The following is a 22,355-nucleotide window of genomic DNA, read 5'->3' as shown; positions in this document are numbered from 1 at the left end:
GGTATCAATGTGGATTTCACAAGTTTCAAAATCTCCCCTCCCCCTACCGCATCCCAAAACCAGTCCAGCTCGTCCCTGCCTCCCTAACCTGTTCTTCCTCCCACCTATCACCTCCTCCCACCTCAAGCCACACCTCCATCTCCCACCGACTAACCTCATCCCGCCCCCTTGACCTGTCCGTCCTCCCTGGACTGACCTATCCCCTCCCTAACTCCCCACCTACACTCACCTTTACTGGCCCCATCCCTGCCTCTTCGACCTGTTTGTTCCCTCTCCACCTATCGTCTCCTCTATCCATCTTCTATCCGCCTCCCACTCTCTCCCTATTTATTTCAGAACCCCCTTCCCCTCCCCCTTTTCTGATGAAGGGTCAAGGCCCGAAACATCAGCCTCTCTGCTCCTATGATGCTGCTTGACCTGCTGTGTTCATCCAGCCCTGCACCTTGTTGTCATTATTGCAGTGTCATTTTCTGCATTTCAGTAAGATAAAAATTAAGTATTCTACTCATAGGAACAGAAGCAACAACATAACACGTTTGAAAATAAATTCAGTCTCCAAGGTAAAAAGGAAATTTAAATATTCTTAGGACATCTTACACCAATCACATCTGGAGGAGAATATTCAAACCTAATTTTTTGGAAAATAAGTTTTCAAAAAACTTCTAAAATTTATTCTTAAAAAAAAAGACAAATAATTTGTCACCACAGGTAAAGGACAGATTGGATATTTGCCATGGTAAACCACTATTTCTCTAGATTTGGAGGTTTTACCAAAACACAAATTCCTTTCAAACAATGCACTCCTGGTAATGTCAAAAATGTGATTGCTAGATAAGCATACAGATAAATAAACCTTTTTAGATTAACAGAAGTACACTGCAATCTAAAGTGGAATTTGCAGAATGTTATCACCATCAGCTACAGAGGTCATGGTTTGAATCACCCAACATGAAAACATTGACGTTACTTCTGTAGTCGTTCAAAACTCGGTGCATTGAATCCCGAGCCACACAAAACTAATTCTTTGTACTTAATCTCTATACAACACTCTAGGGAGGACATTGGTCTTTGGAGAGGATAAGAGAGATATGTGAAAATTATTCCGTTTAAGATATGTGGACTGCATGGAGAAGCTGGGATTGTTCTTCTCATTGGAGAAAGCCAACAGGAGAGTGGATAGGACAGAGTGCTATAGAAAAATGGAGTCTGCGTCAGTCAAAAACATGCACCTAACTATTCTAATCCAATTTACCAGCAATTGGCCTATAGCCTTGCATAACAGGATCGCAAACACACATCAAAACACTTAAATGTTGAGGATCTCTGCCTCTACCACCTTTACAAGTGAGTTCCAGATTGCTCCCCCCACCCCTCCAACACCTCCTCTGAACCTTCTGTCCCTTATCCTCAGTCTATGGCCCCTGGTCACCAATCCCTCCAAAAGGGAAAATGTTCCTTCCTGTCTGCCCCCAATTTTATACAACCCAACCATACTCCCTCATCTCCAACAAAAACACCCCTAAGTCTAACCAGTCTCTCTTCATAACAAATTCTCCAGCCCAGGCAACATCCTGATAATTCTCCTCAGCACCCTCTCGGTGCAGCGCAGTCACATCCCTCCTATAATATGAATTCCAGAACTGCACACAGTTTTCTAGCTGTGGTTTAACCAATGTTTTATACAGTTCCAGCATGACCTCGCTACTCTTGAATATTCTGCCTCAGCTAATAAAGGAAAGCATACCATTTGCTTTAACCACTTCATCTACTTGTCCTGTTCCCTTAAGCAACTGGCAAACATGCACACCAAGGTCCTTCTGATCCTCGGTGCTTCCAGAGACCCTATTGTTCATTATTCCTTTGTCTTGCTGTCCTGCCCAAGTGGATCACCTCACACTTATCTGAATGGAGTTCCATTTGCCACTGATCAGCCCATCTATATCCACCTGTAATCCAAGACTATCCTCCTCCCTGTTTACCAACAGTCTTCATCCACAAACATACTGATCAACCCTCCTACATTCAATTCAAAATCACGTACTATATATACACATCACAAACAGTAAGGACCCCAGCACTGATCCTTGTGGAAACCCACTTGATCCAGATTTCTAGTCACAAAAACACCTCTCAACCAATTCTGGCATCAATATGACAAATTTTCCTTGAACCCCATGGACTTTAATCTTTATGATCAGTTTTCCATACAGAACCTTATCAACAGCCTTGCTGACATCCAAATAGACTACAAAAGTGTTGTCCTCATCTATACCCCTGGTCACCTCTTCGAACAATTCAAATCATGTTGGTTAGACATGGCCTCCCATTAACAAAACCATGCTGAATGTTTGGAATTAATCCCTGCCTCTCAGTCCAGATTATTGGAAGCAATTACAAGGGACAGAATTAGTTTCCCCTCCACGGAGTTTAGACTGACTGATCTGTAGTTTACTGGTTTATCCCTTGCTCCCTTCTTGAATAACAGTATCACATCTCCTGTCCTCCAGTTCTCTGGCACCTCTGCTGTGGCCAGAGGGGAAGTGAAAATGCACATCAATGCCTTTGCAATTTCATCCCTTGCCTCACTCAACAACCTGGGATACATTTCATCTAGTCCTGGATATTTATCTACTTTTAAGCCTGCCAGATCATTGAGAACCTTCTCTTTGGCTGTGCCAATTTCATTCATTATCATAGTCTTTCTCCCAGAGTCCTATCCTTACACAGCCCCTCTCACCAGTGAACATGACACAATGCATTCACTTAGAAATATGATGAACTGCAGATGTTGGAGTCAGAGATAACACACTCATTCATCTCCATGCAGAAATTCCAGGGTGGCCCTTAATGGGCCCTATTCTATCCCAAGTTATCCCTTTAGTCTTAAAACATACCTATGAGACAATTTCAGATTTTCCTTTATCTGTCATTATCCTTTCATGCCCCCTTTTTGCTCTCCCACTTTCCTTGTACATGCTATATTCCTCTAGAGCTTCTGTCGCTTTGAGCACTTAGTGTCTGTCACAAGTCTCCATTTTTCTCTTTATCCAATCCTTAGATATCCAGGGTTCACAGGATTTGTTGGTGCCACCTTTTATCTTTGTTGGAGGATGTTGGCCTCCTCCTTGAATGTATCCTATTGAATCATAGGTTACCTACAGTGGAAACAGGCCCTTAGGCCCAACAAGTCCACACTGACCCTCAAAGCATCCCACCCAGACCCATGCTCCTATAACCCACCTAATCTACACATCCCTGAACACTACAGGCAATTTAGCATGGCCAACCCACCTAGCCTGCACATCTTTGGACAACGGGAGGAAACCAGAGCACCCGAAAGAATCCCATGCAGACACAGGGAGAACGTGCAAACTCCACACAGTTACCCGAGGGTGGAATTGAACCCGGGTCCCTGGTGCTGTGAGGCAGCAGTTCTAACCACTGAGCCACTGTACCGCTCTGACAGATTTACCTAAAAGTATCTAATCCCAGTCCATTCTGGCCAAATCATATCTGATTTTATTAAAATAATCCTCCTACCCCAGTTTAGAATTTTGATTTCAGGCCCATTCTTGTCCTTAATCTTGAATCTAACAGTGTTATTATCACACCCCTCCACTGATACTTTGATACTTCCACCACTTGCCTGTTCATTACCTAAAATTAAAGTCAAGAACTGCTCCATCTCTTGTTGGACCTTGTCTGTACTGGCTTAAAAAGCTCTCTTGGGTGCATTTGAAGAATTTTGCTCCGGCTAAACTTTTCACACTATGCCTACCCCAGTTAAAGTTGGTGAAGTTGAAATCCCCCCAACTATCGCTACCCTATTACCTTTGCACTTCTTAAATTTGCCTAGATTTCTTTTCTCCCATTTCTGACTGTTAGGAGCCGACTGTATACTCCCAGCAATGTGATTGCTTGCGTTTAAGAAAAGAAGAATTCTGATCAGTAAAATGTTCGCAATGGTTGAGGAGTTGATAACCAGCAGCACTGACCTGGAGAACAAACCAGTGGTACAAGAGAAAACAAACAGTTTTTAAAAATATACAAGTTGTCTATATTTGGATTGCAACACCAAAGAATGGTAGATATAGATAGCACGGTAAGAGGAGTATTCGAGGAACAAAAAGACAGTGATACGAGAGCCAATGATTGTGACTGAATTGCCCTTCCAAAAGAAAGTGGCACAGACTTGATGAGCCAAATACCTTCCTGTGCTGCATTATAGGCATTAATCTAAAAAAAAACAGGAAAAAAGAAAATCACTTTTTTTTTTTTTTTTGAAAAGCAATGTAGAAGGAAGAGGCCATTCAGCCAGTCATATCATGCTGGCTCTTCACCACGCCATTCCCCCAACCCTTGCCTGTCACCCTACATGTTCTTCTTCCTCGTATAACAATCCAATTCCCTCTTTAAAGCCCGAACTAAATTTACCTTCACCATAACTTCAGGCAGCGAGAGAGTTACCAACCACTTGCTGGTAGACAGAAAAAAGTTCTCTCATGTCACTTTTCTTTTGCCAATTTCCTCAAATCTGATCTCTCTCATTCTTGCTCCTTCATCAGCATTGACATCTGATGAAACATACAACAGAATTAGCAGGCATGAAGGACAAAAAGACAATTCAAGAAAAAGAAATACAGGTCTAGTAGAGTTCAGCAACAGCCGAGGGTTTATGTAGAAGCTTCAAGCTAGCGAAACATCCCAAAGCACTTTGTAGGAATGATTTTTAAATGTTTCTTTTTTAAAAACTGTTTGAAGTTGCAAAAATTGAATACTGCAGAAACTCACTGATCTATTGATTTGATAGCCGGTGTAAAAGCTAGTCAGAAAATTCCAGCCTCAAAAATAAAAAGTAAAAAATAAATCAGTATTGAGCAGAGAGTGATGTGCTGGGGGTATTGGGTGTGTTAACTTGCTGCTTGATTCAAATTTCCCTTTGTATCAACAATTCTGCTATTTCCAGTTGTCCCTTAAAAAATACTTCCTACACATTTGCAGAAAAAAGGTCTCCATTTCAAGTGTCTGAATATTTGGGCACTCCATGAATATCTTATAATGCTTTGACATGTGACAACCATTAAACTACAAGATCCAAATCCTAGAGGAAGCCACAAGAAAATTCTACTGGACATCCCTGGGAAAATTGAATTATTTTGTTTTTCATGTTTCCTAGAAAGAGAGACTCATGGAAGCCAAAATACAATGAATTGTACTTCACAATTCAAATGGCAGAAGTAGAGTAATGGTAATATCACAGGACTAGTAACCCAAATTCCCAGGCTATGCTCTGGGACATCGGTTAAAAACCCCACCATGGCTATTGATGGTACTTAAAATTTCATTAATAAAATCCTCAACTGTAAGCAAGTCTCTGTAATAGCGACAAGACCACTTTCATCAACTGTTGCAAAAGCAAAAACCCATCTGATTCATTGACGTCCTTTAGAGAAGGACATCTACTGTTTTAAACTGGTCTAGCTTATGTGCGATTCCAGACCACAATGTGGATGATTCTGAACTGCCTTCTGAAATGGCCTGATGAGCCACTCAGTTCAAGGCCAATTAGGAACAAACAGCAAATGTTGACTTTATCTGTGATGCCTCCATCTGATCAAAAATCCTACAAAAGAAACTCCAAAGCACACTTGAATTTAAAAAAAAAATATGGATTTCTTTAGTACCTTTCATGATTGGACAGCATTCTGAAGTATTTACAGCCAATTAAGTTCTGTTTGAAATGAAATTCTTGCTATTTAGCAAACACAGCAGCCTATCTCTGCACAGCAAACTGCCATATGCAGCAGTGTGATTAAGGACCAGACAAATGTTGTATAAGTAAGTGAGGATCTGAAAGAGTTACAGTTGAGGGGTGCCTTAAGCACCACCAAATATAATGTCATCATATGGACTTAGAGAGAACGGCCTAGGATCTTGAAGGTGTAGGACCTACCATTGGGGTCTTCTTCAATCTCTGCAACAAATCTATTGCTTATTATATTAATGTAATCTGTACCTAGTTGCCATCATGGACGAAACTACATCCTGTTTAAGACATGAGCTTCTTCTCTTTGGACTACCAAATGGTTAACACATTAGACCAAGCAAGCCCTACTTGGAAAGAGGACAGTGGCAGTGATTCTGTCAGACAGCTCAAACAACGCAAGCTGTAGCAAGGATTAAACTTCCAAACCCAACAGCCTCTCTCTCTTTCAGTAGTGCTGACTGAAAGATAAATATTCCCTAGTTCTTCTTTGAAGACATTCCAGAGAGTTTTACCCCAAGAGGATACTCAGGACCCAAGTTTAACATTTCATTTGAAAGAATCTCCAACAGTGCAACACTCTTTCAATACCGCATTGGAAGTATCATCCCAGAGTAATGTTGAACCACACAGATACAGCACTTTAAGTATTGGTGTTGAAAATTTTTTGTCTAAACACATGCAAGATAACAAATTTAGGGAGTCAACCACAAAGTCCAAATAGTTGAGGACAATAGAACTTGTACATTATTGGAACACACTTAATGTAACTGACAAAAAACAAAACTGATTGGAGATTGCACAAACAATGCAAATGCACTAAATAGATTGACAAAATGTCACATTACTAAGACACACTATGGAAAGAAAGATCAACCATCTGTAACCCAACAGTTAGTATATTATAAAAAAGATGAACTTGCATTTATAGAGCACCATTCATAACTCACTCAAGGCATAAAACAACTTAAGAAATATCTAAGTGCAGTCCCTTTTGTAATTTGGGAAATACAGCGTTATTTTGTTCCACCCTAGATTTGTGTTCACATTTCTGGAGTGGTATTTGATCCTACAACTTGGAGTTGGAAAAGAATGCTGCCAACTGAGCCACAGCAGGTACTTAAGCCAATGGACTCATGTTATGCAAAAGTTGATTCATATTTTATCCTAGTCTTGAGCTTTTATTGAATCACTTCACTTTCATTCAACCATCTTGACTCTTCAATGCCTGTCTGCCATCTTCAAGGCACAAGTCAGGAGTATAAAAAAAAACATTGCTCCTGTCTGGACGAGGGCACCTTCAACAGCATTCGAGAAGCTCAATGCCATCCAATACAAAGCAGCCTACTTGATCAGCATTTATCTACCACCTTAACCATTCATCCCACCACCAACAGCACACAGCTGCAGCTCTGTGGAGCATCTACGAGATGCATCAACTCCCTTCAACTTCACCGCCTGAGCCAAATTTCTCTACAGCTGAGAGGCACAAGGGCAGCAGACACAAGGGAACACCATCACCTCTCAGCCACCCAGTGTTGAAATGGAACTATATTGCCATTCCTTCACTGTCATTGGATCAATCATGGAATTTTCTTCCTTACAGACATTTGGGTGTTTCTGCACCACAGACTGCAGCAGTCAAGCTGACTCAAGAGCCATTAGAGAGAAATAATAAAAACTGGCCTTGCCACCAACATTAGGAATAAACTGTAAAACTCCTCTTTCTCTTTGCATATGTAACAGATGGGAATTCAGAAGATTGTTAATCACAGTGAATCAGAGGGACCACATGAGTCAGTTAGCTAATCCCAGACAGAATTACCTAGCGTACAACAATCACCACATGATTAAACATGATACAACCTGGGTTATAGCAAGAACAAAATTAACAACTTCCTTTCTAAAAAAAGAACAGACTTCATGAAAGTGAGGAATGAGCAGAAGTTAACCCAAAGCATTTGTATGGATACAACATAAATGGAGACTAAACAAACATTATTACAGTTTGAATCAAACCAAGCTAAAGAAAAAAAAAATTGTATAAAACCTCTTGGAAGAAATCTTCAGAAAACCAATGCAAAGTACAAATTTGGGTAACTAGAGATTTACTAACCTTGCATCAACAAAACTGGAAAAGTAATAGGAACAATAAAGAATTGAAGATTACCTGTGTAAGTTGAATAATCAACTGCAGTCAACAGAGTTCTGCCAGCAGGTCACCCTTGACCTTTTGCGATAAGTTTCACAATAGGCTGCTCTATGACATAATGAAGCCAAACTTCCAGAAAGCTTTTGCTAAAGTTCTGCATAAACATGGCTGACACACAAGTTCAACTCAGTGGGTATCATGGTGTGGTTAAGAGATGGATTGAGAAGGTAGTAGCCCCAGTTGTGATGTCAAGGGTGAAAGATGCCCAGAATTTAAAAAGGGTTGATACTTGAATTGAGAGAGTGAAACTAATCAAGAAATTCTGAACAGGTTAGGGCTCTTTAAATAGGAAAGATGGAGAGGTGATAGGTTAGGGGTAGTAGAGCATAGAAGGTTCCACCAACAAGTCAGGGGTAGTTTCTATAATCTCCATGAAGCAACTCCCATTTATCATAGATGCACTTAATAAAAAAAAGTAGCAGTAGCAAGAGACATTCAAGGGGGCATTAGATGATTATGTGCAGGTCTGTGGGGAAAAGCTAACAGAAGAGTATCAAATCACAATGATCCTAACAGCCGCTGCAGATACAATGAGCATCCTTCAAGGAAGTAACACTTCTGAGAATCTGTAAACAGAAGGACACAGTGAGAGCAAGATGGAGAAAATAGAACGGTGAAAGACTGTGGGGCAAAACAGGAGGACAGACAAATACTGTACCAGTTTCTGTAAATTTCTACATAATAGTTTCCCCTGACAAATGCTGAGTAAGGGGAGGATAGGGAGAAAAAGGTGTCATTTATGGCACAGAAGATGGTCATTAAGCCCGTAATGGCAGGTCCCCACAGAGAAATCCAGCCAGCACCACTTCAACATTAAGTCCCCAAAGCCCTACTTATTCATTTCCTTTAAGTGCCATCATTCCTTTCAAAATCATTGACTAATTTTGCTTCCACCACCCTCAAGAACAGCAAGTTCCAAATTATTACAATTTGCTGAGTGCAAGTTCTCCCTCGGCCTGAAGTGCTTTGAGGTGAAGTTGGTGCTGACTCCTGGCCTCCAGGTGAAGCCCTTTGTGGTCTGGAGGCAAGGTGTTGGCATGGCCTGAGTTGGAAGGACTGTTATTCTTAACTTTTTACTTCTATACTTTTCTAATTTATTTCTATGATTTTGTGCTTCTGTACCCAAGATAACATGATGGTCTGCAATGCTGGACTTTTTGGATTTCTTTATTTTTCCCTAAGAATTTGTACTTAAGAATCTGTACCTAGGTACAAATATACTCAAGATGGCAATGTAATTGGTGACTTGTAAACTTTTCACTGTACTCATGCAAGTGCACAATACAGCTAATTCTAATTCCTCACATGCCCAAGTAATTCTTGCCCAAAGCTTTAAATATGGATCAACTATTTCCAGAGGTGACAAAGACTAGATTTTCCTGGTCTACATTATTGAAGCCCATCACAACCTTTAAACCTCTAGAAAATCTCCTGCAATTTCCTTGCCTCAAGGCAGGATCGCTGAAGTCTTCATGCCACGTTTGTACAAAACTATAATTGGCTTTCAATGACTGCATTTCAAGTGATTTCTCAAAATTTCCTTATAATACATACCATCCTTTTTTCCTACTACAGATGCCAAACCAACATGTCTATTAGTGACAGATATATACTCACCATTTTTCCTTATTGAATCCAGTATTGCGACAATTGTGATGTATTAAGCATCTTTTAAAGCACAGTAAAAACATGAACATAATTAAACAAAATCTAGCTGGTTGATCAAAAATCTATAAACCTGCCTCAAACACATTAAATGATGCAGACGCCACTGCACTCTGAGAACACCAAAGACAACTCTTTGAAAGAAGAGACTGCCCTCTTACTTTTGTCCCAAACATGTAACCCTCCGCCCAACCCGACAATTTTAATCTGTGGTCTCCAGATCCAAATCCCCTAAAAGGAGAAACATCTCTCAATACTGCCCTGTCAAAACCTCTCAGAATCTTATAGTTTTCTCAATAAGATTCCATAAGACCAACCAGTAGAAAAACAGTTGACAGAGGAAAACTAAAGGTGGCTGTGTCTTAGGACAAGGGGCCAATTATCAGGACCAAAAGGAGAAGTCCCCTGACTCAAAGGGCTATGATTCCTCTAAACACTCCATCCCAGAGGGCTGCATATGCTCCATAGCAGATTACAAGCAAGGCTACAGCAGGAAAAAAAAAAATTTCCTCTCAAGGAATCAAGAGTCACGGGAGTGAAATCAAAAAGATCGGAGAGGAAAACCGAGCTTCTTTGGAGAAGAGATAGCAAGGTTTGCAGTGGGAATGCCAGAGTTAAGAGCCACATAGATCCTTGCAATGCTCATGCATTGTTTCACAAGTTTGGTGACTGTTTTATTCATATATTAGGACATCTGGTCAGCATGGACGAGTTGGACCAAAGGTTCTGTTTCCATGCTGTACAGCTGTATGATTCTATGATTTCCTTCCTAAAGATTACATTGATCCAGTAGGCATTGAATCACAGAAATTAAAGTACACTGTATCTGTCCCAGAACATTGTGGTGGTGTGCTTTAGTTCATTAAAGAGGTCGGAGATACAGTGGCAACATGAACTTTTATATGCATATGCCCTCTGTGTCTATGAATAGCAATGATCGAGGTTTCAATGTTGTTAGTCTCACATGTATAATCAGGAATCTCTCTCACTTCAATTACCTGCAATCGATGCATAACGGAAGGATTTATTTTGGTGACGTCAACAATGCTTTCATTTGCCATCAAGTCCTAGAGTCAAACACAGAGCTTCTGGCTGCACTGTATCATCCCAAAGCATTGGGATCCATTCCATTTCACCTTTATGTTTTTGTTTTTACTTCAAGGTGTTGTTATTTCCTGGACTTTCAAAATGAGAAATGTTAACCTCCATTATGACAAAACATTTCATATCCATTCATATAAACAATCCAGAGATAACACAGTGTGGAGCTGGAGGAACACAGCAGGCCAGGCAACATCAGAGGAGCAGGAAAGCTGACGTCTCGGGTCAGGACCCTTCTTCAGAAAAATGAAAGAAAAAAATGCTCCTCTGATGTTGCCTGGCCTGCTGTGTTCCTCCAGCTTCACACTGTGTTGTCATCTGACTCCAGAATCAGCAGTTCTTACTATCTCTGATATAGGCAATCCACACTCCTTTCTTCACACTAATCCCAAATCTATGCTCCAATTACAATTGAGTGACAATTTTGCTTCATTTACCTTCTCACAAGCCATTAGGAATTTTGAAAAGCTTTCACTCGTCTGTAAAGATATCTCTCTTTAAACTTGCATCATAAGTTTATGATCCTTCACTCAAGGCATCATTTGAATGAATCTGCACTGTACCTTTAACACAACTAGCACACATTCTAAATGGAGAGACCATGCTGCACACCATACTCGACTGCAACTTAACTAATTCAGTGTCACTTCCTATCTTGATTTAATATTTAACATAAATTGAACCCAAAAATTTACTGCACTGGTATTCAATAACAATGCTTTATCCCCCCCTTGTACTAACATTCAACATTTTACTTTTGCATATGTAACTATAAGCATATTTGTTGCAGGGCTAGAAGTTTGTGGACCTAGCACATTTGTTTGTTTTTTGTAAAAAAAACAAATCCCACCCTTAATTGTGAAATTAATACAGATGGTTAAAAATGCATTCTATTTTTCAAACAATAAACGAAAAGACAGAAAGGTTTACAAATAAAAGGTGAAAATAACCTCATCAGTTCAGTCCCTGGGCAACTTGCCTTTCTAAGCAAGCTGCTGGTCACTCATTCCCAATATTTCAACACAAACATCAGAGCTTGTTGAGGTGATCACTCCCACTATAGAGGGCGTTGCTTTAGAACAAACAATCAAGTGTGTTTAAAATGAAGAGGGAAAAGCATGTCACTTCATCAGTCGAAACGACTAAGCCTCCAGTCACTAAATTCTTTCATTCATTTCCACCTTAAATCAATGCACTGCTCTAGCAGATAAATAATTCAAACAAGGTGTGATGTTCGTTTTTTGTGCGCTGCGGTAGCAAAGATTCAAAATTATACTTGGCCCTGTTTAAAAAAAAATCAAACTCAATCTTCCTACTAATCACAAACTTACAATACAGGGCGATTCAATCCATCGTGCCATTGCCAGCTCTTTGAAAGAATAGGTCCCATTCTTTTCACACAAGACCTTACAATTACCAAGCGTACGTACAATTTAATACTAGCCAACTTTATTTAATTCTAGGATTAAGGATAAGCCACGTACGTGGGAATATATTTTCCCCTCGAAAAGGGAGGAATGTATTCCTTTAGTTTAAACCTAAATTTAATTAAGCGTTTTTCTTCCCAAAAAAAGTGAACGATTTACCAGGTTAAATTGCATTGTTTAAGCGAAACACAAAGGACGGAAGTAATTGGTCAAAAAGATGCTAATTAATTCACCTCGCTTCTCCTGACGGGCATTTCCTGATGAAGCGACGGGCTAGGTTTGTTCCCAGATATCCTTCACATCAGAACTTGTTTGAATCCGTACTCAGATAACCTCTCCTTCCTCACCATGAACTTAGTTGCAGATTAAGATAAAAGTTGTTCTACCTTTCCCCGCCCCCAAATCTGTAGAGGTTTCCCTGAAACTCCCAGCTCAGCTGCTCGCCACATTCTTATTCAAGATTCAGGAGCTTCCACTGCAGCCGAAGGGGGAGCAGGGAGATGATGCAGAACCACTTCAACCTCGATCGAAGCGTTCTGAACCTTCTTTATTACATTGGCTGGAAAGCACACATTTCCTTTCATTCACTGAATAAATGTGTCGTAGAACGTTTCAAAACCGGTGGATGTGCGACTCCTTCGCCCTGTTGTACCTACCCCACAACCGTGTGCTGCTCCACATGTAGCAAAGGGTGGGAACGCCCAGTATAAATTCGGAAGTCTGGGAATACGTCATTCCGAGGATTCAGCGACAGAACTCGCGTTTGGAAGTGGCGCAGGATTTAACCGGAAAATAAATGTCATACAAGATGCTAGCAAAACGTTCAATGAGTAATCTTCGTGCCTTTTGAGTTTCGGGGTTGAAGTTTTAAATCCTTCTCGCACAAAATCCGGGCTAACACCCTAGTGACAATAATAAAGGACAGGTGCTGTTTCGGATGAGATAATCATTGGCTCTCTGGGGAAAAAAGGTGAATAGCGGTGAAGATGTCCTGGTTAGTTCTTATCTCTCAACCAATATCAGGGAAACAGATGCTAGTTATGGGAGCCTGTTGTGTTCCAACACTGCAGCGTTGACAGTACTTCGTTGCCTTTAGGGTGTCGAGGTTTTAAGTGACGCTACAGATGTGCAAGTTGTTCAGACTCCCACAATGAAGTTTATAAATCCAAATTATGATATTGCTGTAACAGTCCTGGTAGTACCAACTAAACAGCGAAAGCCTCGAGTGTACCAACAGACATCGTATGCACTTCATGGTCACCTCGGTGCAGAAAGTTCAAACGGTGGAAGGGAGGGTTGGGGAAAATGAGACTGGGGAAAGGGGGTAGCCTATCTTTTCCCACAAATCCCTAAACATTACGCTAAAGTTCCCCTTATCTGCAAAATAACTTCAAACTTACACATGCCCCCAAGGAAGGCCCCTAATATATATATAAAAGGCACACACGATGCAAGAGAAAAAAAAAACAAAATTATTTTATACCACGTATTCAGCCAAAAGGCACTGTTGAACTGAATGATGACGGCATTATGGACAATATCCAGGCTTGGGAACAGATAAGAGGCAAATAAATCTCATGCCACAAGAACATCGCCAACAAGATAGAATCGAACCATCTCACCATAATAGTCCATAGCTGAACCCTCCACTGTGAACATCCTTATGCTATTGACCAGAAATTTAACAGAACCAGCCACATAAAATACAATGGGCAAATGGCAAGTCAGAGGCTGGAAACTCTGCAGCAAATTATTCACCTCCTTATACCTCAAAGACCAGCTACCATCTATAAGGCATAACGTAGGAGTGTGATTGAATCCCAAGTAAAAACCAGAAGGACTGCAGATGCTCTAAATCAGGGCTCAATAATTTTCCAGCCTAAACTCTCCCATGTCCTAGCCCCTTAACCGACATACCAGGCCTTGTTATGACATAACAAGGTGTAGAGCTGGATAAACACAGCAGGCCAAGCAGCATCAGAGGGCCTGCTGTGTTCATCCAGCTTTACACCTTGTTATCTCAGATTCTCCAGCATCTGCAGTTCCTACTATCTCTTGTTATGACATAGCCTGCCGCTACACACTACCTATTGTTAGATACTAACAGTCCCCATTAACAGCTATTCACCCTCCTCGCCAGATCGTTATCAACTCCTTTGTCTATCCAATCGCTCTTATCTCTCTTCTGTCTCTATCCTATCATTTACTCCATCCCCCTCCCTATTTTCTGCATATAAACCGACGTGTTCCCAGCTACCAGCAGTTCTGAGGAAGGGTCACCGGACCTGAAAGGTTAACTCTGATTTTTTTCTTCACAAATGCTGCCCGACCTGCTGAGCTTTTCCAGCAACTTCTGTTTTTGTTGTGTGATTGAATACTTTCCATTTTCCAGGATAAATTCAACTCTACAAATACTCAAGAGGTTGAGCATCATCCAAGACAACACAATTTATTTGATTGACACCTGACCCACCACCTTCAATATTCACTCTCTTCACCACTGATTCATGATGGCAACAGTGTGACCCATCTACAGGATGCACTGCAAGAACTCATCAAGTTTTCTTCAACAGCATCTTTCAAATCCGTGACCCCTGCCAGCTTGAAGGACAAAGGCAGTATATGCACCTGTGCCTTTCCCTCCAAGTCACACAACATGGCCTGCACAGAGTGGATGTTGGGAAGATGCTTCCATTGATAGGAGAGACTAGGACCCGAGGGCATAGCCTTAGAGTAAAGGGAAGACCTTTTAGAACGGAGATAAGGAGAAATATCTTCAGCCAGAGAGTGGTGAATGTGTGGAATTCACTGCCACAGAAGGTTGTGGAGGCCAGGTCATTGAGTACATTTAAGACTGAGATAGATAGGCTCTTGATTATCAAGGGGTATCAAGGGGAGAAAGCAGGAGAATGGGATTGAGGAACTTATCAGCCACAATTGAATGGTGGAGCAGACTCAATGGGTTGAATGGCCTAATTTCTGCTCCCACGTCTTATGGTCTTATGGTCTTACGTACTGACTACATTAAAAACTGAAAGAACTGAGGATGCTGTAAATTGGGAACAAAAACAAAGTTGCTGGAAAAGCCCAGCAGGTCTGGCAGCGTCTGTGAAGGAAAAAACAGAGTTAACATTTTGGGTCTGATGACCCTTCCTCAGAACTGCGTTGCCTGCATGCTGACTACATTGCCATTCTTTCACTATTACTGAGTCAAAACCCTGGAACTCTCTCCCTAACAGCACCCATGTGTATATCTAAATCATAAAGGCTGCAGTGGTTCATGAAGGAAACTCACTGCTGCCTGTAAGGATCAATTAGAGATGAGAAATAAATGTTGGTTTTGCCAGCAATGCTCACAAATCCATGAAGGAATCTAAATAGAAAGAACATACATTTATATGAAGTAAAACATCCTCAGAAATGTCACAGGAGCAAACTGCTGAGCCCAGCCTAAAATGTTAGGCCTGAATCCAGTTGGGAAGAACTAATTAGAAAATAATAATTGACAAAATTAATAAAGTGAAAGAAAAACTAATATTGAAAATGTATTTTGCTTTTTAAAAATAAGTCATGTGAAACCTTGCAATATGCGGTTTTGGTAGAAATGTTGTGTAAATATGTAAGGTGACCAGACTAATGACACTTGCTGTATCCTGCTTGCTCTGAAAACAATATGGGGTCTTTAGTCTTGGCTTTTTGACAAGTTGTTCAGATTCTGTTCAAGTGGAACGAACTGATGCTGACTGCCTGCTCAAAACTGTTTGAATTATTAACTACAGAAGAAGATTGTTTCAAAAACACTCTTTAAGATCTTGAGGTATATCTATACTAAGACTGGTCCAGCTGTGTCACCAACTTTGGATGCATGTGTTCCTGGAGATTTTGTCACAGGACCCCTTTTCTTATAATCGGTTGTCCCATACATTTAACCTATCTTGCCTTGTTAAAAACCTCAATTTGTTTATGAATTTTAATAATTCAGCTGACTGTCAAGTTTGGATCTGTAACTTTCTGTCAAATGACTTGATAACATTGTAGTCCTACACTTCCGAATGTACTATTGACAAAGTGATATTAGTAGTCAAAGTGCAAGTGTAAAACTATGGCAAGTTGATTTCAATGTAAGTCGATATGATGTCATCCATTTTGGACTTAAAAAAGACAAAACAGGCTAACTTTTAGATGGTGAAAAGCCAGAACAGTGGAGGTCCAAATAGACTTGAAAATCTAGGTACTCATCATTAAAATACCATGAACTGGTATATAAAATAATGAAAAGGATTAATGCAATACTGGGTTATATATCCAGAGGACTATATGCAAGTGGATAGATGTAATGATTGAGATATATATAAAGCCCAATGTATAAAACATCTGGGACAGTACTGGGCCCCACACCTTAGGAATTATATATTATCAATGGAGGCAATGCAGCATGGATTTACTAGAATAAACTCCTGAACTCTAAGTGTTAACTGAGGAGAGATTACACAATCTAAGGCTTGATTGCCTTAAATTTAAAAGATTGTGGAGTGATTTGATTGAAGTTTTACAGTTCTTAAGGGGAACAGAAAGGGTGGATAGAGAGAAACTCTTTGGTTGGAATGTCTAGGGCCAGAGGGCATAGTCAAAAAATAAAAGACAGACTTTCAGGGAGTGGAACAAAGAAACATTTATACAGTTAAATGATAATAATAAATTCACAAATGATAATTGACACTAGATCAATTGCTGATTTTAATACTGGGATTGACAAATGTTTTGTTAACCAAAGGTATTAAAAGGATATGGGGGGGGGGTCATATAGAATTTCATCAAAATCAGCTGTGATCACATTGAATAGTGGAACAGCTTAAAGGGCTGAATGGTCTTCCTTTGTTTCCTATGTAAAACTCCTTATTATGTGACTTACATGATGTTGGACTGACAATACAACAGCTTTTAATAATCCCCCCTCTAATATTTTTACAACAAATAAAAAGTCCTCATCATTTTACTCCCAAGTGCTGTTCCCTTCAGTGTCCTGGAAATAAACCTTCAGTTCCTTGAGACCCCAAGGCTTGGCCCCAATCTGGCAAAAATGTGTTCATGCTACCTGATCTTGCTGCATCAGCTAGGAGCTTTCCTTGAGACAGCCATGTACCTGATACAACATCAAATTGTATTTGTATTGTGTCTTCAATGGAGTAAAACCTTCTCATGTGTTGCTTCTACCAAAATATGAGTCCAAGCCACATGAGGAGGTATTAAGAGAAATGACCTAACGCTTGATCAAAAAGGTAGATTTAGAGTGAGGTAAATGAGGACAGGGAAGTGGAGAAGTTTAAAGAGAGAATTTCAGAACTTAGGGCAGCTGAAGGCAGTTCAGCTCAGAATGGAGAGATTAAAACTGGACATGCTCAAGAGGCCAGTTTTGGATATACTTAAGAAGATTGCAAAGTTGGAAGAGCTTACAGAGATATAGACCATTGAGGGCTTTTAAAACAAGGATGTTAATTTTAATATTGAAGTGCTGGAAGGCCACAAGCCAATGTAGATTAAAAAGTGCAGAGGGTGATAGGAGCTTGCTTTCAGCTGTAACTATTCAAAAAATATAAACAGCAGGGAGGAGAGTGTCTCCATTCATTTAAACACTGATGTTAAGGATAGCTAGGTTAATGAAACTCAGATACAGTCGAATATAATTGCACTGATTGAGATTGAGGTTACTGTAGATTTGAAATGCAGCAATGCCCAGAGGTTATTGTTCTAGGTCACAGCCAGACATTGCACTGCAAAATAGCTGACAAGACCATCGGACAAATCAATGCATTTAATTTAAACATTGGCTCCTGCGGTTGAATGACAGTTTCTACCTTTTTTTAATTAGGAGCGATCGAAATGTCCGTTATGTGGTTGTGAAGTACTCACAGAGGCAGCTCTGGCTCACAGGGTAGTACCTTGCCTCTGAGTCAGAAACGTACGGTTTTCAGTCCCATTTCAGAGACTTGAGTGCACGACCTCAGCTGATATTTCTAGTGCTGCATTGAAGAAATTCTGCTGTGTAGGAAGTGCTGTCTTTTAATGCAATGTCAAACTGAGACCATACCTGCAGCCTCACAGGACATGCGTGGCACTATTTTGAGGAACAGCAGGGAAGCATTTTCTTCCTCATGTCCTGCTCAAATATTTATCCCTCAAGCAGCATTGTTGAAGACAAATAGTTATTTGTAAGAGCTTGCTGTGTGAAATCTGGCTGCCACATTTACAGCACAGTGATTATACTTTATGAATCTCAATGTAAAATGCTTTGGGATATCCTGAGGTTGTGAAGGTAATGTGTGTATCTCTTTAAAAAAAATGTAGAGTTTAGCCAAAAGGACAATAAGACCATAAGACATTGGAGAAGAAGTAGGCCACTCAGCCCATCAAATCTGCTGTGCCATGCAGTGTGATCATGGCTGATCTAATAATCCTCAACTCCACTTTCCTGCCTTTTAGCCATAAATTTGATTCCCTTACAGATTAAAAATCTGACTATCTCAGCCTTGAATATACTTAACAACTCAGCCCCACCAATCCTCTGTGGTAAAGAATTGCAAGATTCACTACCCTCTGAGAGAAGGAATTCCTCCTCACTTCTTTCCTAATTTGGTGACCCTTTCTCTGAGATTATGCCCTCCGGTCCTAGACTGTCTTACAAGGAGAAACATCATTTCCATATCTATTCTGTCAAGTGTCCTCAGAATCTTGTATGTTTCAATAAAGTTAGCTCTCAATCTTCTGAACTCCAATGAGTTCTGTCCCAGCCTACTCAACTTCAACTTATATGACAGTCCCTCCATACCCAGTATCAGCCTAGTGTACATTCTCCAGACTGTCTCCAATGCCAGTATATCTTTCCTTAGATAAGTGGCCCAAAACTATTGACAGTATTCCAGCTGTGGTCTGTCTAGTGCCTCGTATAGTTTTAACAAGCCATCCCTATTTTTATACTCCATTCCAATTGAAACAAGGGCCAACATTCCATTTGCCGTCTCTAATATTTGCTGAACCTGTATGAAAGCTTTTTATGATTTATGAACGAGGATTCCAAAATCCCTCTGTTCTGTAGCTTTTGTGCAATCTTGTTCCATTTAAATAATATCCAGTTACTTTATTCTTGCTGCCAAAGTGCATAACCTCAAATTTTCCCAAAGTATTTGCAAAGTCTTTGGCCCATTTGCTTAGCCTGCTTAACCTGACTCCTTGCGTCATCCAAACCATTTTCCTTCCCACCTATTTTGTATCATCTGCAAACTTGGCTACATTTACTTTCTTCATCCAAGTCATTAATATGTGTTGTACATAATTGTGGCACCAGTACCAATATCTGTAGCTCTCCAAAAGTTACAGGTTGCCATCCTGAAAATTCTCCTTTATCCCAACTCTCTGTCTTCTATTAGTTAGTCAATCCTCTATCCCTGCTAATATTCTATCTCCAACACCCTGGGTTCTTATTAAGTAGCTTTAAATGTGATATCTTGTCAACGGCCTTCTTAAAATCCAAATATATTACATTTCACTATCTCCCTTCAATAAGTGGATGATATACTCTTATCAAAATTTGCTAGTGAACTGGATTAGCTAGGCCTACTTGGTTGAGTACCTGGTTCTTTTATTAAATAGAAATTGGATTGCATGGTTATTTTGCCTTTTGAGTTAATACTTGTGGAGCAAAATAAAGAACAACAACTCGTCTTCACACAGTACTTTTAGCCCAGTAAATATTCCAAAATATTTCACTGCAGCATTAACAAACAAAATTTGACACCGAGCCCATATGGACAGATACTAGGACAGGTGACAATAAGCTTGATCAAAGTGGTAGGTTCTAAGGAACATCTTAAAGGAGAGAAAAAGGTAGAGTTTCTGGGAGGGAATTTCAAAGTTTCAGGTCTAGGAAACTGAAGGCACAGACACAATGAAAATGAGCTGAAGGTAAACATTGGAGATCTCAGAGGTCTGTATATTACAGTGATGGAGGACAGCATTAAACACAATGATGAGAATTTTAAAGTTGAGGCATTGTTGAAGTGGGAGCCATGTAAGAGAAACAATGGAAGGAAACCATCTTGTAATGTGTTCAGTTGAGCCAATCACTGATGTGAAAGTAGATTACTACTCACTAAATTATCTGTACGTACACAATGAAATGTTATTTTCTGACAGGCTGTCATCCAACTTAATTATTTGCCAAGCAATTGATCTTTTTACCCATAACCTGGAATTTAAAAAAGGCAAATATTCTAAACGTAAAACAGCCACTTTCAATATAATTCATCATGCAAAAGCCAAGTCAATATCATTGTAAAATAGAACATGAATTCTGCTGATGCCAGTTTTTCTCTTTGAGAATAGGCTTACCTACAGTGTCTTTTTCAGCAGTTTCTTTAATCATTCAGGAGCTGTGAGCACACATGACAAAGCCAGCATTTATTGTCCATCCCGAAGTGCTTGTGAAAAGGTGATGGTGAGCCATCTTCTTGAGCCACTGCAGTCTGTGTGATGAATGCTACTTTGTTGTAGTGATTCTATACAAACTACTAAGACATTTCAGAGGACATTTAACAGTCAACCACATAATTGTGGGTCTGGAGCCATATATAGTTCAGACCATGTAAGGATGGCTAGTTTCCTACCCTGAAGGTCATTTGTGAACCAGATTACTTTTTAATCACAATCCAGTAGCTTCATAATCACTATGATTGGTAATAGTTTTATATTCTGGAGTTATTTAAATATCTGAAGTCAACTTTTCCAGCAACCATGATCATTTGTCCATTGCTCCAGGTTATCAGTTTAAATAATGGTAATACTCCCATTCTGCACAATATCATAATGTCCATTTATCCATATATTTTTATTGACTTTTCTTTTTAATTTTGCCCCCCCCACCCTGTCGTCTTCATGCTCTTTCTTTATTGAAAGGACAGATTATTACTTCCCAGAGTTCTTATCATTGATATGGACCAGATATATAAATATGGAGACTACAAGAACAGGTTGGGGTGGGAGTTCTGTAGCAAGAACCTCTCCTTTTTGGCAGAATATAATACCCCTTTGAGGCAAGTTTGAAGGCAATGGAGCTATTTTATCAACTGGAAGGTTTGGGTTGGGACCTTTGCAAATACATCTGATCAAGCTTTGGGAAGAAAAGCTGAAGAGCGGACTTCCCACCTGGAGGCTAGTTGAGATCCTTAAATACCTTAAGTAGCCATTTAAGTGTCTTACCACACTGCTATCAATTTAATAACAGTAGTGGGCAGGATACTTGCCATCCCAGGAGGCCACCCAGCAAACTCTGCCTTATCCATCTAGTTAAGACCAGCATAACTCAGTGAAAATGAATGCACAGTAATATAGGTCCAAGACAGAATGGCATGTGATTTTGAGTCGAATCTGCGGGTGGTGGTGGTCCTATGCATCTGCTGCCTTTGTCCTTATCAGGTAATAACATTTCTGGTTTTGGAAGGTGCTGTCTAAACAGGCTTGAAAGCAGTTTGCAAATTCATTTCATACATTTTGCAGTCCAATTTGAAAAAAAAAATCTGTCTTTATAATAAAAATGCATGGATGCCTTTTTTTCTTGGGAACTGGAAAGACAAAAAACATCTGTTTAGTCACAATGACTATAGAAAGATGAAACATGCTGAGGTCTTTAAATGACTTCACAGCATTGCAACTGTGTACTTTATTCATATTTGGGCTGTGAACTTTCCTGAACAAAGTTTGGTTTGATTAAACCCATCATGAAAGTTACCAGAAAACCATCTAATTGGTTTCATTTGGAAACCCAAGCTAAATTTTCAGTTGTACTATAACCTTCTAAACCCATGATGACTGCCATCTAGAAGGGCAATGGCAGCAGTTACATGGGAACACCACCCACTGTAATTTCCCCTCCAAGCCACTCACCTTCCTGACTTGGAAATGTATTGCTGTTCCTTTAGTGTTACTGGGTCAAAATCCTGAAACTCCCTTCCAAAGGGTCTACCTACAGCACGTGGACTGCAGTGTTTCAAGAAAGCCACTCACCACCATCTGCACAAGGACAACTGGGGATGGGCAATAAATGCTGACCCAGCAGCAATGCTTAGGTCCCATAAAGGAATTTTTAAAAAACCAATTGAGTTCCACAGCCCTGTCTTTTCCCCATACCCCTGCA

At 40.1% G+C, this 22,355-nt stretch overlaps 1 protein-coding gene across 7 annotated transcripts in view; it reads right to left on the bottom strand.

Moving 5' to 3' along the window:
* Positions 1-22,355, bottom strand: part of LOC109910664 (tight junction protein ZO-2) — a 118,410-nt gene that overhangs the window by 88,120 nt on the left and 7,935 nt on the right. The window contains exon 1 of one of the 7 annotated variants that reach the window (XM_048619253.1): positions 12,826-12,848. The exons of 1 other annotated variant lie outside the window; for it this stretch is intronic. Coding sequence is in view for 5 of the 6 variants with exons in the window: in XM_048619204.1 (XP_048475161.1) it covers positions 12,556-12,618 (63 nt within the window). In the remaining variant the exon portion in view is untranslated. Of the gene's footprint in view, positions 1-10,639; positions 10,762-12,073; positions 12,116-12,402; positions 12,709-12,825; positions 12,849-22,355 lie in introns of those variants that run through there. 5 more of the 7 variants (XM_048619204.1, XM_048619237.1, XM_048619219.1 and 2 more) reach the window with 5 other exon arrangements.

Source organism: Rhincodon typus, chromosome 3, assembly GCF_021869965.1.
Source record: "Rhincodon typus isolate 14 chromosome 3, sRhiTyp1.1, whole genome shotgun sequence".
NCBI lineage: Eukaryota > Metazoa > Chordata > Chondrichthyes > Orectolobiformes > Rhincodontidae > Rhincodon > Rhincodon typus.
The sequence above is the reverse complement of the archived record's forward strand: the minus strand, read 5'-3'. Positions and strand labels throughout refer to the sequence as shown.